Source organism: Mercenaria mercenaria, chromosome 3 (genome assembly GCF_021730395.1).
Source record: "Mercenaria mercenaria strain notata chromosome 3, MADL_Memer_1, whole genome shotgun sequence".
NCBI classification, from domain to species: Eukaryota; Metazoa; Mollusca; class Bivalvia; order Venerida; family Veneridae; genus Mercenaria; species Mercenaria mercenaria.
Genome location: NC_069363.1, coordinates 5,411,586 through 5,427,429, shown reverse-complemented (window position 1 = coordinate 5,427,429; position 15,844 = coordinate 5,411,586). Strand labels below are relative to the sequence as shown.

The window sequence follows — 15,844 nt, the reverse complement described above, 5'->3', positions numbered from 1 at the left end:
CGGAGGGCATATAGACCTTTTGCAATTTGCATAAAGCATGTCGTTTAAGGGGCTGTGTACTGGCTTTTCAGAAACAGATATATTAAATAAAAGTGATAAGAGTCCCGTGTAGAGGTTCTTTAAACCTGTCATGTAGAACAAACAGAGAAGCTTCCGGTACTTAAACATACTCCTCTAAAACCTAAAACATATTTTAATGGAGTTTGTCATATAGATAATAGATGATGAATACAAATATCCTTCAACCTAAATATTTTACTGGCGTTCTATAATCGATGAAAATAGTGAAAGATCTTCTTTACAGTGACTTGAAAGAAGGTTATGGTTTAATATATATGCCTCAACCTTTTTAATATTGACACATGTGAAATTTGTCAATCTGCCAATATTTATAAGCTGGCTTTATTTATAAACTTCCCTGTTTTCGTTGTTTTTCTGACATAAAATCGTAACAAGTGTAGGGCAATTGACCACCAATCAATGGATACAGTTATTCAAGAGAATGGTTCATCCTTTGCGGACATAACTATCGGAGGAGGAAGTACCATATCAAATATGAATGAATCTTTGAACGCGACATCTGCAAGCAGTGAGCCAGAAGAGTCCATCACAACAGTTTTGGGAAATTATCATGAAACACAAATAGATGAATTTTGTGCACAATGTATGAAGAAAGGACGAAAAGAAGCTGCTGCTACGCATTTCTGTAAGCAATGTAGTCGTTTTGGAAAATACATCTGTCAAAATTGTCTGAAGACTCACAACGAATGGTCAGGTCATAAAAAAATGTACTCACTTTCTGAATGGAAAAGGTAAAACATTTAGTTGATATATTTCTATGTGCAGCTTTATTTCATTACCTGTCGGATTCTATTTTCAAATTTGACGGATGCAATATGCCACCAACTTTGACATATATACAACCCTTTCATTGATATGTATGCATGTTTGAGATACATCTGTATGATATGTAAAAAATCTAAATCTAAAATCTTGCTTTACAACAAGTTCTTTCCGTAAAAATGAAAATTTTGAAACACCTGTTGAGAAAGCATTTGTTAAAGTTATGTTTTCGGCGTTTTGTTTTCAAGTAAAGAAAGCGTGAACGCTTTTGAGCCTGTCAATATTTTCACTAGTGACCCCGTGAAAAAAAAGTTTATACACTGTATCTCATTTTTCGTGATTCTCTTTACATATAGATACGAAGAGATGTATATCATTCAGAGAATTTCTCCTACCTCGTAGGCCGCGAGTTTAACTGTTAAGGCAGTTGCACTTTTCATTCCCGAGCCGTTGCTTAGTTGTAATGTTATTTTTATAAAACATTTTAAAGGTACAGGATAATAAGAAGCAGTGATGAAAGTTTAAATCGACTAAAATGCTTGCAGTTTCCTTCAAACTGAATTAAATATCGAGGTTTTCACACCCATGCACGCACGCACATACACACACTTTAATAGATAAGTGTGCTTCCCAGATACATATCATCGAAACCCGCGTAGATCACTGACAGAAAATACGATATAAGACAGAGAGGTATGGTGGCATATTTCTGCAACCACATATTCACTTATTTATGTTGACAATTTTCTCTAAAAATGTCACATGACGTTTGTTGTTAAATGTTGGATCTCTTTACATTTAAGGTTCTAAAATGCCATTGAAGTGCATTTTAATCTTAACAGTTTCTGAACTATTTTCTCAAAATATGAAAATTTCAATTTCTTTCAGCCTATACCTGCGGACTTAAAATACCACCATTTCCTTTTTATTAAGAGAAATATTAAAACAATCAAACGTTTTTGAAAATGTGTTCTGCTCTTTCTCTTCAGTTTAATTCATTTTAGAAAAATTTGGGTCAACATTAAAACGATTTTGTTTTTCGTCAGTTGCCCATTTTTCTTTTTTTCTCGGTCAAGCAAAAGTTGTAAGCCACTCTTTCCAGCACTTTCTTGATGCCTCTTTTATATACAGCGGGCTTTAAGGTGTAAGAAATAGGTTGATTTGTTTTGCATTTTTGCATCTCTTGTTTTACTGTATATGTGACTGACATAAGTATATTGACTGTGGTACATGTTTGTGGTGTTTCCTTTCACAATAATCTCATCAAAACCTGGTGAAAACCAAATCAGTGTGTATAATTTCAACGACAGGCAGTGTTCAAAAGCATTTGAAAGAAATAAAAAAGCTGAATGATTTGGAAAAACTTTTGTTTTGTCCTTCTTATTTATAGTAAAAAAAATTGTTGCAGTTGCCATCACAAATAATCAAATAAAGACCAAATTTATCCATTTAAGACTAAATCAGTCTATGTGTATTTATAAGCAATGACAGGCAGTGAAAATGCATTAACTTTGAAAGGAATTTCAGAAGCTGAATGTTTTGGAAAAAAAAATGTTATTCTGATTTATAGTAAGGATTCCTAATATATCTAGTTATTTCCCCAATATTTTACAAAATGATTAGCATCAATTGCAGTCACCATGAGTGCTTTGAGCGCTTTGATGTAGAGAAGGACCGAATAGTGTTTTTTTTTGAAATACTGACTAACCAACAGAAATCAAGATACGCAGTTTTGTCACTTACCAGATGATAGCTGATTAAGTGACATATTTGACGATTTCGGAGTAAATAAGTGGATATACGGTTGGCAGAAATATGCCACCATGGAGAGGCAATTTAAAAAAGACATCGATATATGATTATCAAGCAAAGCTCATAAACACTATCACAGTTATACATTTAATTTATTTGATTAATTTGAAATATTTATACCTTCTTTGTATGCATAATTTCGACAATTCAAGGTTTTATACTGATTTATGTCTGGGTATATAAGGGTATACCATTGTTAATCGAGCGAATTTACTATTTCGTTTCACAATTAATTTGTTTCGCCAATATCGGGTCGTATGATGTTTTGAATGGATTTCGCAAATATTTGGCCGTATTCAGTTTGTAGGAGTTTTTTATTTCAAGAAACATGATACTTTTCGTTGTCTCTAAAAATAGTGACTTGCTTTATGTATCTTGCATATTTGGTTTTATACGATGTGTTCCTGTTGTAACTGTTAAAGGAAGTAATTTTTGTACCGCCATGTCACAATGAAATAAGTTACCTATTTAGACGTGTATTACATGACTCCTATTTAAAACGCCGGTCCATAGTTTGTGCTACATGACGGGTCTATATTAAGCACTAGGTTACTGAGTACAAATATAGCCATTTAGTAAGTGTATACTGTTGACGTCGTGTTGATGTACTTGAGTGGGTCGCAAATTTAAAAAGGTTACGTCGATTGAAATAATGTACATGTGCTTCTTTGTAATATATTTTCACAATGTTATTTTTGAATACTTTAGAATTTATGTGTAATTCAGCTATTTTTGAACACGGTTGTTATTTTGAATCGATATGATGTGTGATTAGTGAAATGTAATTAACACGTTTCTTGAAAGAGAAAAAAAGACTCTTCTTGATTTTGTTTTAACAAAACTGATAGTATGTTTTTTCTCAAATACGGTCGTAATCTTGATATAAAAATGATATGAATGAAAGGGACATTCTTGCAAATGGGAGAGTGCAGCTTTAAAGTTTATCTTATAATGAAATAGGTGATTTAAAAACTGTGAAAGTGATAATTTCGGTATGCGTAAAATGATAGATTATTATACCTGTTAATTATATTACGTCTACTATAATATTTAAGGATCTTCATTTGATAGTAAGCCCCGCTTCTTTACTGTTTCGTCCAATGAAAGAGGACAATCTCTCCACGCTATATGCAGATTAACTAAAATGTATTGAAGCATCGCTTATAGGGAATCGATCATATCGATCCATCTACGGTAACATGCGATATACCGAAATGAGATATATACTATCGAATTAAAAAATGTGTATTTCCGGCACGTGCACTGAGCGTCTGACTTCGGATTTTTTGGAAGAATACGTGATTTCCTTGTGCCTAATAAACGTCCACATAACTTGTCCGAACCGCAGCGTCTTGCACATCAGTACAAATATGGATATATGGTATATATACAGGTAGTGTGCACTTGTAAATAAAAGCACCTAGTGAGCACAGTTCATATAAATAAATAGACCTCTCCGGAGGGTGCGCCTATCCAAGAGGTGGAAACTACCTGTAATACAAAACAATATGGTCAGTGTTGTTTTTATTCCACAGTCTACCATTAAATTAATTGATAGGGAATCGATCCTACGCGGGATCGATCCATCTACGGTAACATGCGATATACCGAATGAGATATTTACTATCGAATTAAAAATGCTTCCTTCCGTGCTGTCATTAGACAGTTCTTTTCAAATGTTATAGGATGACAATTGAGGCAGTGCCTTATTTCATATTATTTAAAAGGCATGCTTTATTAGCTGCATTCTTTTATAAGTCTTGTTTGTATTTCTTTATTAAATTCATGTGAATCAAACATCGGTAATAATTCCAACTGGACGAAAGTGTGATAAATGACTTTCAGAACCACGTTATTTTTTATTTTACAATTATAGGTAGAATTAATACTATGTAACATAATTTCGAAGGATAAATTCGGAAAATTGGGGGGAAAATCTCTAAAACGTTTTATAACTTATCTATATATAAATGAAAAATGAATATCTTAAATAATTTTATCAATAATGCTTATTTGGGTAACACGGATTCAGTAACATTTTTTTATTAAAGCGGCTGATTCAAAGTTATTTTTCAAAATGAATATCCTTCAAAAATGTCAAACTTGTATTTTGTGAAAGTAGGGTTTGGTATTGTTAATGAAATGATCAAATGTAAAGTAAAAGAACAATTCTAACACGATCCGATTCATTTTCCTATTAAACAAAGAATGCTTGAAACAGTGAATTATTAAACAACAATTCACTGTTCTGACGTCACAATTATTACGTTATAGCGTCAAGCGGCGTAGCGGCGCGCTGGAAAAGAACCCGATTGAAAACGGGCAAATATTTAATGCATGCCGACAAGGGTGTACTTTAAAGTCCTTGATAACGTGTTAGAATCGAAATAATATATCTCATTTAGTGATTTGCTCGTGAATAAATCACTGTTTGTCGTTCAGATTCGTAGCATTATATCACTCGGGCTGCGCCCTCGTGATATAATTCCTTCGCATCTGAACTCCAAACAAATCACTAAATGAGATATATTATTTCTTAAACAAACAATGATTTGAAAGGAGTGAAGAGGCGCAGCGAGAAGCTTTAATGACATGTTTATTGATATTTAAAGTAGCATATCCACTGCGTTAAAGAAAGATTTTTTAATTGGTAAAATGTTTTTTAAAAAATTTTGTGAAACATAATATTTTGAAATTGAGAATATTTCCGGCGTAATAATATGTTTGCTGACATTTCTGCTATTGAAGTAGAATTACATGCAGCTGTTTAAATGATCAGTGTCTTTTAACAGTCGACATATCTGCTTTCTTGTTTCCTTTGTCTTTAACGTAATATAATGGTTTATTAATTGAGTAATGGTCTATCTTTATGTATTTGATATGTTTTGTTACGCCATTATTCGCATAATGATCGACGCATTTAGATAAATAGATGACACACACTGATTTGCATTTTTACTTTAGTGATTTAGTGATGTACTTATTTTCATCTTGATATATATATAAGCAATGTAAATGTACCGGATGTAAACTGTCTTAATTATACATCTTTATACGCCGGTTAAGTAAGTATTCCTGCGTGGTGAATTAGTCAAGACTGCCGAAAAGTTTGTATTTCCGCGGCGACCCGGGTATTTAATTTTAATTTTAAGTTTAGAATCAAATGTTCTAATGTTCATAATATGACCAATTTGCTATTTTAAAAGAAAGATTTTTCAGCCAAAACTGGGGGTTTGCCTTTTTTTGTGAGACAAAAAAAAATACTATCTTTACGAAAAACTAAAAAAGAATTATTTGTAGCCTTCCCTTTTTTAAGTGTCCTTTGAAAGAAATTTTAAATGATTTTTTAAATTATTTAATTTGGAAAATTAATCCAATCGCAACAAAACCCCCAAAAATTTCTGTTTCAAATAATTTTTTTAAGTTAGGGGCCCCCTTTTAAATTTTAAACAAAAGGGCGCCATCTTGGTCCTTTATATAAAAAGTAAAAACCATTGCATATAAGAAATAAATCACTGTACATCGCGGGGGCCCCTTTTGATTTTTTTTTTAGAATGAATCATCTTTCCCATTTTAGAATACTTCCCCTTTTCTATTTTTTTCTTGAATATAAGAGCTGAACTTTTTATACCTACTAGGGGATTCGCGCACATTTTAGGGGCAGTGCTCAGCCCAACGGAGAGATACCATGAAAAAAAAAAAATCCATAAACCCAAGAATAAATTTATTTGATAAAAAACAACATAAATTTGTAAATAACGAACAATAATAATAGTTTAAAATTTGTGAAAATGAAAAAAAAAAAATTTTAAACAAAAAAATTGTAAAATGTCTAAAAAAATTCAGAAAATTAAAAAGAAATATATAGATTATTAAAATCATAAGATTTTAATCCCCAAAAACAAAATTTAATTTAACATTTATATAAAAAAAACAAATTAAAACCAAATAAATAATTATTAAAAAAAAATATTTTTCCATTTAAACTAAAAAAAAACATCTTAAAAAAAACATTTAAAAATAAAATAAAAATTACATTTTTGGCCCTTTCGATGTTTTCCCCCCCTGGCGTCCACTGACAAAAAGACTTTAATCATTAAATATCCCCAAAAGCCATGCTCGGACCCTGTTTTACAAAACTTCCCTGCTGATTTAGAAAAGGCAAACTGAATCAAACTTATCAGTCAAATGTCTAGCGTGGGGGTTTTATTTAGACCGGGTAGGCAACAATAAAAAGTAAACTGTCAAAATTAATCCCTTTAAAGTCCCCCACAAAAGTCTGGCGTTAATTTATTTAGCGGGTGCGGGAACAATAGCCTATCAAAAATGTCAATTAAACCCTTTAAAAAGCGCCGTAGGTCTGGGTTTACGATTTAAAAACCCCACGCAGTATAAAGGTATTGATTTATCAAAAGAATTTGACATAAAATTTTTTAAACCTCTAACAAAGTACTTTTTTCAACTTGTCCCTTTTTTTTTGATGGGTTTGCTTTTACTAGTTTAAAAAACCGTTACTTTTTTAATTGACCATCAAAATCAATAAAATGACCACTTTACTAAAAAAAAACCCCGAAAAAAAAAGTATATAAAAACGCTTCATAACAAATTCATTCTGACCCCAGAAAAGAAATCATAAAAAAAAATTTTTGGGAGTATTCGAGAAAATGATAATTCCTTCGCTGCTGACCTAAAAGGGAAATGTTCCTACACAAAAAGTATGGGTTTTTTTGAAGCGCTTTCATAAAGTGCATCTTGGGATTTCCACAGACACTTTTTAGAATTATTAACACCTATAAAGAAAAAAGGACGAATTTAAAAGAGACTTCCCATCAACACCTATACCCTATAGGCACATTGGGCATTTGCCTGGCGGGGCATTATTTGATAGCTATGGCTTTACCACTTTCTGGGGAAAGGGTTCTCTATGATAAGTAAAAGGGCTAACAAAAACGAAATCGAATTTAATGAACTCTCCACAGGATTTTACATCTCCCAAAATCATGAGCAAAAAAAAACCGAAAAAAAAACCAATGGGCGAACATAGCGCAACCAAATTTCCCATTTCCCTTAACACATACGGAAAACCCGAAGGACCCGAAATTCCCCCCATAGATGTACTTACTATTCCCCTGTGATCATCAAGCAAAAAAATTTGGGAGATTTAAAAGCTGTCAGACTTGAATTCGTTCTGATTTTGAGTTGATCAAAATGTGTATAAGGACAGACTAAAGAAAGTTTTTTATAAAAAAAATGAGGGTTGTAAAAACGGTCTCTGTAAAAAAATTTTCCGACTGGTTTTGAAGACCCACATCCGTTATATTACATTTTGGACATGAGCCCTACAGAATGGTTCTTTTAAAAAAAAAAACACAAAATTTCCCCAAAAAGACCAAACTGGTTAAAACAAAAAGCACTTTTATATCTTTTTTAAAACCTTTTATCGGGATGTTCGTTTTCATAAATGAATTGATATTGGCCCATCATGAAATATCGGATGACTTTATTCCCTAAACAGGGAAAAACGCTTTATGCAACGATGCGAATACGAGGTGGGTTTCCAAGAATTTCTCATTGGTTTCCACAAAAGAATATAAACATAAAACTTATTTTACTTCGAAACCCCGTAAAAATTATTGATGCATTTTTCATTTAGAAAATGCAGGACCTTATTCGAAGCAGAAATCATTTGTAAACGATTGAAGAAAAAAAAATAAAAAAATAAATTTGTTTTTTTTGGTACACCACACACCCCACTTACGTTTCATCTTTTCTTTCAAATCAAATTTAAACGTATGGTTTTTAAAAAAACAAATCAATTGTTTTTTTTTCAAACTTTTTACCCCCAAACTTTTTAACATAATACAATAAAAATTATCAACTAAAAATAAACAAAAAAAAGCATCATTTAACTTTTTCAAAACCAAACAAACGTTTTAAAATGTCCTTCATTTTTTCGGTCCAGAACCGGGCAAAAATTTTAAAAACCCCAATACACCCGCAAGTTTAAACTTTTCCCGTAATTTGACTGAAATTCACAATAACCTTCTTTAAAAAACTGCTCAAATGAACTTTTAGTGCTCTGGCAAAATTTCCTATAATCGAAAAATTCTCCCGGGCCCCTTTTTTTAAAAAAAAGGGCCCCCCCAAATTTTTCCCAACCCTGCTCGTGCTATTTGAAATGAATATTTTCCCCCCGTTCTGAAGTTTTCCCCCGCACATATTGTCACAGGGGGACTCTTTAAAAAAATTCCCGAGCCGTAGTTATTTATTTTAAAATTTAGGTGTTCCAACCATAGATCTTGGGGCATAATTTTGGATATTTTTTACGTCGTGGGGTGCAAATCCACTCAAGGGGGTTTTTCCATTTTTTAAACCCTATGTTCCTTTAATCAAATGCATTTTGTGGACCGTTTATTTCCCCGACCACAATATCAACCCCTTGGGTTACGGGGGTCACAAATTTTAAAAACGGGAGATCTTACCTTTTTTTCTTTTGCTTCTCTTTTTTTGTTTCTCTTTTATTCAGCCCCTTTTTCTTTGATTTCACCCCTCCCCACAAAAAGGCCCCTACAATCTAACTAAATAAATCTCCCCATTTCGCTCGCAAAAGGATCTGAGAACCCTTTCAAGCCTCTTTTTGACGACCCTTTCATAGCCAATCAGAGCTTAACTTTTTCAACTTTTTTCAAATCTAAAGTAGCCTTGACTTTTTTATATTACAATTTTAAATCAAAAAGTGTCAATAGCCGGTTTCTCAAAACGGGGGCCATTTGCTTTGTAAGTGAGGGGACCCGGGGGGCGAGCCTTGGATTTGACTGCAATTTTTCTTACTCTTTTTAAAATTCAAAAAGTCGTCTGATTTGGTTTAAAATAAAAAAAAAACAAAACTGGAAATCCAAAATATACGAAACGTTGTAATGGGGGGTTTTCCCGATCTTCGTTAGAAATCAAGTACTTAATAGATTGCGGGGCCATATATAGGATACCCTTTTCCCTCCCTCAAGTCTTTTAAGTTTTTATCCTTTTTCCGGGGCCGGTTTTACCGGTACCCCTTTTTTTCTTTTTTATAACTAACCTCATGGAACCCTTTTACATAGAAAGGAAAGCACGCCAAACCCTTACAACCCTTCATCATCATCCGATTTCTTCATCGTCATCACTTTTTTTTTATCTCCATTGAATATTCTTCTTTGCTTTTTTTGATCGGGGGCCCCGACTCATCAATGGTCTTTTCAAGGGCATTTTCTTGTCGAAAAAGATTCTTTGACAGCCCCTGCCCCTGCTGACTTCTTAATTCTAGCCGACTGGGGAACCTGCTAGGGGGTTTTTTTGTACCATAAATCAATTTGAAAAGGCAAATTTGTCTCATCTCTTCTTAATTGGGTTCATCATTAGCATGCACGGTCCTTTCTTAAAAGAGGCCCTTGTTTTTATATTTTTTTTTAAAACTTTAAATTGTTCTTTTAAAAGATTGTTGAGGGGATCCTGAAAACCTTATTCCCAACTCCAGGCGGGATCGCTCTTCATAAACTCAAATTTTCTGCGTTTAACCGGAGGCCCTTGATCAAATGTTTTCTTTACACAAGTATCCCTTATTTTTTGTTTTTTCTTTTTTCCCCACCCACTACATCTTTATCATGGTCACAAAATTTTCCCCCCCTTCTTTAAAATTTTCATCATTTTTTATCATTAATACCTTCACCCATGAAAAGTCTTTTTTGTTTATATTCTCTCTGTTCGTTTTTTTCTTTTCTGGATGTTTCCTCAAAAATGTTTTCACTAAACTTTAACGTTGTTCTGGGGCTTAATTTAAATCCCCCATTAAACCCCAAAAAACCGGAGGTCTTGATGTTTCCCCTTCAAACCGTTTTATAAAAAGTTATAACAAAAGGATTATCTTTTTGCCATGTACCACTTGCTTCTATCAATAGGTTATTAAATAAAACCAACCCCCTGCTATTCAAAGCGATTCTCTGCAAAAGGGTTTACCTTTAGAAAACAATTTTGGGGGAGATAAACGACAATATGTTTTTGTGGACTGCCCCTTTGGGGAAGAGACACAAATCTTTATCGATTTTTTCTTTAGTCATCAAATCGGGCAAAGACCAGCAGTTCCTTTTACTAAAATTTTTAATACTGGAATCTTTAGTAGTCTAATACCGTGGTACAAATCGAACCCGGGGATTTTTACCTGAGTTCATCATACAAAGGTTGCCATTGTCCAAAAAACCATAATTTTCCGAGCTGAAGTCTTACAAATTTGATGATAGCAGTTTCCTTTCCCTTCATTTTTTTCCACACCCTTGGGCCGAAACGACCATAGAAAAAGGGTTAAACCCCGTCCCCTCTTGGGGTTTTAAATTTGTAATGATGGTAATTTTTCCCAGTGTGGTCGTCACCCCCTGCTACTACGTTGGTTTGGGCTCAGCATGGGGTGGCCAGAAATGACTGGGGACATAGAGGGGCCTTATTCATATTGTGAAGTAGAGTAAAAATTTTTTTCATACAACAAAAACCTGCTTTTATTCCTTACAAAATTTTTAAAAAACCATTCTTACGCTTTTAAAAAATTTTGCGTCAGAAAAAATTGTCAGTAATGGTGTGAGGAGTGGTGGTGGTGGAGGTTGGAGGTGGTGGTGGGAGGGTTTGGTGGGGGGGGGGGAGGAGGGGGGTGGTGTGGGGGGATTTGGGGGTGGTGGGGGAGGTGGGTGGGGGGTTTTGTTTGGTGGGGGTTGGGGGTGGGGTGGGGGGTGGGTGGGTGGTTGGGGGGTTGGGGGGAGGGGGTGGGGGGGGGATGGTGGAGGAGGTGGGGGTGGGTTTTGGTTGGTGGGAGCTGGTGGGGGGTGGGTGGGGGTGGGTGGGGGTGGAGGTGGAGGGGGGTGATGGTGGTGGGGGGGTGGTGGTGGTTTGTAATGTGGTTAAAGGGGGTTAGTGGGGTGGAGGAGGTGGTTGGGGGTGGGGGGGGTGGTGCGCAATATTGTTTTTTTAGTATTTTTCTAAAACCTTTGTGTCGATATGTAAAAATCGATCTTTGGGGGCTTTAATGAGACTGGTGATTTTAGGAAAAAATTTTTATATTGTTTCCCTCTTAAGTAAAATTGTTTCCATGAACTTGCGGTGTGTTTTTGAAACTTTTTAAAACCACTAGATTTCAATCTCTGTTTCAAACCCTAATATTAAGTTTTTGTGTAAATAACGAACGCTCAATAGTCCCGGGATCTGGTTTTCATTCATTTAATTTCATAATCTACTGTTTTTGAAAATTTTTAGTAGCAAAAGCTAAGGAAGGGGAAGGGAAAAATAACAAAAAAAATCGGCATAAGAGATTGCTTTTTTTTCGTTTTATGATGACATTTGAATGGGGGAAATTTTTTTCCCTACTGGGAACTTTGACGCTAAATCAACTGATTTGACAACTAAAAGCGGCTCTAATATACCTTTGAAAGGACAATTTTCAAAGCAACTTTAAAAAAGGAGGATTTCATTGGCTAGTTAAAAATAGACATTTCCCGCCATGGAAAAACAAGTTTAAAAAATTAAGCTAGCCCTTTTCTTCGGAAAATTTAAACCCCAAACAAAATGCGTCATATCCTACCAAACAGAGCATTGCTTAAAACCTTTTCGACTAACAGAACATTGCCCCTTCCCATTTTTTTTACTTTACCCTGGAACTTCATTGTCATTTTTTTTTTTTCAAAGGGTAAGGACGGTAAAATTACTTTGACGCATTTTAAAGCGTGGTGACCCTATTCTTTTGTGCAAACTGAAATAGTACTGTCAAAACCTTTTTTGTAGGGTCCCAAAAACGGGGATATCTTGAGTAATAAAGGAGAAAACGATATTTTAAAAGCGTAGTGATTTTATTTCCGGGTTTTGGTGCACCCAACACTTTGGTCCCGCCAAACGTTTTGGGTTTTACCCAAGATCATTAAAATGGTCCACAAATAAGGGGGAAATTACTTTTTTAAAATTTTGGTTGCAAATTTGAATTTAAAACCCCTCAAAAACGCTTGCAAAAAACGTCACTTCAATCTTTTAAAAAAACCCCAAAAAAATCTTGAGAACGGATCTAATAGAGTTAAAATACTTACTTTTTTTTGAAATTAATGCGCGGGCTTTTCCCTGCATCTGTTTTAAAAAAGTTTTTGCAAAATTTAAAACAAAAAAAACAATCGAGAATGGGGGATTAAAAGAAAAATTTTTATGAATTCTAAAACACATGAAATTTAACCTCCCAAATTTAGAAAAATGTGGGCACGAAAAAGGGGGAAAAATGATTTTTCAATGTTAACATTTTTTACGTTTATTGAAAACTTGACGTTTCCTAAATGGTCGAAAAACTTTCTAGAACCCTTACTTTTGCGTATCCTAAAGCTATAAAAATTTTAACCAAAAAACTCGTTTCATAAGTTTCTCCTAAAATCATAAAAAGACCGAAAATTTAAACCACTTTTAAGTTTTTTAAGTATTGTGTCAAAATTGGTCATTTCTTTCCTACTTATCTTAAGCCGATCTCAATCAAAAAATATTATACTTAAAAATCCCCTGAAGGGTTAATTTTATGCATAGACTTTTCGTTTTTTTGAAAATGTAAAAGTAATTCAAAAATTTTGGAAAAAATTTTCCAAATTTTTTGTTTTTTTGAAATAGGGATGTTTTTGAGTATCTTCACCGTATGAACCCGGCATGTTCAATTTCGGAGACAGATGTTGTTTTTAAAAAACATGATGACAAATTTAAATTACAAAGGAATATTTTTTTGAAACCCTTTTTGAATTGCAGAAACCCCAAACTGTTACAGGGGGAAAAGGCCCCCAAAATTTTGATATTTTGAATATTTTTATGATTTAAATATTTTTTAATGGGCGTCTTTTTTGGCCCTGCGTCATGTTTGGGTTGGGGTTCGTGTGTTGTGTCTTTTGTGTGCGCGTGGGGTTTTTTTTTTGTGTGTGTGGGGGTGTGTGTGGGTGTGTGTGTGGTGTGTGTTTGGGGGGTCGAAACGGGCTTGTAAAAAACCTTTTTTCCCAAAGGTAAAAACCTTCTTGACCGGTTCGATCTAGGGACCGCAAAAAATGTAATTTTTCGCGGATTGATTTCACTTCCGGTTTGAGTGTACCAAATATATACAAAACGGACCCCTTCTTTAGATACCCACTGCCCAGGTTATCTTTAAAAAAAGGGATGAAGCCCGGGTGTTCCGGGTGAATGATTCTGGTTTAAACCCGTAACTGGAAAACTATAGAAGAAGACCGTAAAAATTTACAATTTTTTGAACCTACCGAAAAGATCTTTTTAAAAGGCACGGTCCCCCCGGTCTGTACGATGACTTTGAAATTTTTTAAAAAACTTCATTTCCCGGTTGGGACCCATTTATGTAAAGACACCCTTTGGCTTTTCAAAACAATACCCAAAATGTAAAAAATGGCCCTAAAAATCTTATTTTGATGATTTTACAACCTTTCTTAAAAAAACCCTTTACGGTTTCTAAAACTCGGGTGCAAATTAAAAGTTGGCAATTTTTTAAGAAAAAATTTCTTTAACATCAATCATTGTGGGATGAAGAGGCACTTCTCCTAGCCCCCGACCCATTCACCTCCCTTCCCCTACTCATACACGGAAAATTAACTTGGAAATCAAAGGCCTTTTTTAAAAGCTCCGCCCTAAATCAACAGACCAACCATTGTGGGAAATTTAAAGGATAAATTTGCAGTTGAATACGCATTGTTTTCCCTATCCGCTCTTAATAAACACGCCAACGTTGTGGCGACTTTTAAAAAGATTAACTTTTACATTTTTATTTTTTTTTGTCCGTCTATCCGCCTTAAAAACAAAACACGCTGACATTTTGACCATATTTTACGTTTGATGCCTCCCCGACCTTATCTAAATATAGCTTATAGGTCATATGAAAAATAGGTATGAGCAAAACGCATTTAGGAAAAAAAAGCCTTTGATTGGGGTCATTTGGTCATGGACGCCAAGGGGCCCCCCCCGTTTAAAGAAAAAGTAAAAACTTTTATTTTTAGTTATAAATTTCTTATTTTAAAGAATTTTTATGTTTTATTTAAAGGAATAAATTTTTCTTATCTTTAAATTCTTTTGTTTACCATACAATTATATTACTTATAATAAAAATTAAAGATCAAAAAAATTAATATTTATTTGATTTTCTTGAAATGTTTTTTTTAAATTTATCTCCCCTCTAGGGCTGAGCACCGCCCCAAAAGTGCCGAAAATGCCCCAATGGTAAAAGTCAGCTCCCATATCTTCCCCGGGGAATAAAAGCAAAGTGAAGCCCCTTCTTAAAAAAAAATATGCATTTTAAAAAAAATTCCAAAAAGGCCGCCGGCTGTGCATGAAATTTTTTCTTAAAACAATGATTTAATTTATGTAATAGGGTCATCCAGATGGCGCCCGTTTTGTTTACAATTAAAAAACCGGCCCCTTACTCCCAAAGTTCTTTGTCTTTTACGAAAAGTGTCGTTTGTCCCCCGAAAATCTCAGAACATATCTAATTTTTCCGAAAAGAACAAACATACACTTTTATTTACCCGAAAAAAAATGCAAAACAAAAAAAAAACACACAAAATTCGCAAAAAGCCGTAAAAAAATAAAAAATAGGAAATTGGAAAAAACCCCAATTTTACCCCCAGACATAAATAAAATGCAGGCTCGGGGTTTTTACTGACCTTTCAAAAGACAAGAGCAACCAAAATTTACACATGTTAACATGTGTAAATACCAAAATTAATATAAAACAGCCCCAAGTTTTTCCCTACCGGCCCACGAATCTTCAATTTTCTCGGTGTAATTCCACAAAAGGGCTTTTTTCCCCCCGTTAAACATGGCAGAACAAATAAACTAGAAAAACGAGGGGGTAAACTGTTTTTACAAAACGTCTTTTTTCCTGCAAAAGGGTTATCTTCATAGGTTTTTTTTAAAAACGGGGGTTTAAAACCCTTTTCCCGAGAAATAGAAAAATGAAAAGTTAAATTTTAGACTTTTCCCCGAGCTACTTTTCCATTCCCTTCTTTACTGGTTTTGTAACCTAAAAATTTTTTTTTTCTTTGGGACCGGTAATCATCATAGCGATTGCTGCAATTTAAAAAATAACGCCGTACCAAAGAAAAATTACATAAACCACTCCATTTTTCGGCCAACATTTCTACTTAAAAACCTTTTTCAATCA

At 34.1% G+C, this 15,844-nt stretch overlaps 1 protein-coding gene across 2 annotated transcripts in view; it reads left to right on the top strand.

Moving 5' to 3' along the window:
- The first annotated feature begins 422 nt into the window (after positions 1 to 422).
- Positions 423 to 15,844, top strand: part of LOC128555473 (uncharacterized) — an 85,406-nt gene continuing 69,984 nt past the window's right edge. Inside the window, exon 1 of one of the 2 annotated variants that reach the window (XM_053537775.1) lies at positions 423 to 812. In XM_053537775.1, coding sequence (XP_053393750.1) covers positions 481 to 812 — 332 coding nt within the window. In that variant the 5' untranslated portion in view covers positions 423 to 480. The remainder of the gene's footprint in view (positions 813 to 15,844) is intronic. The other variant, XM_053537776.1, reaches the window with a different exon arrangement.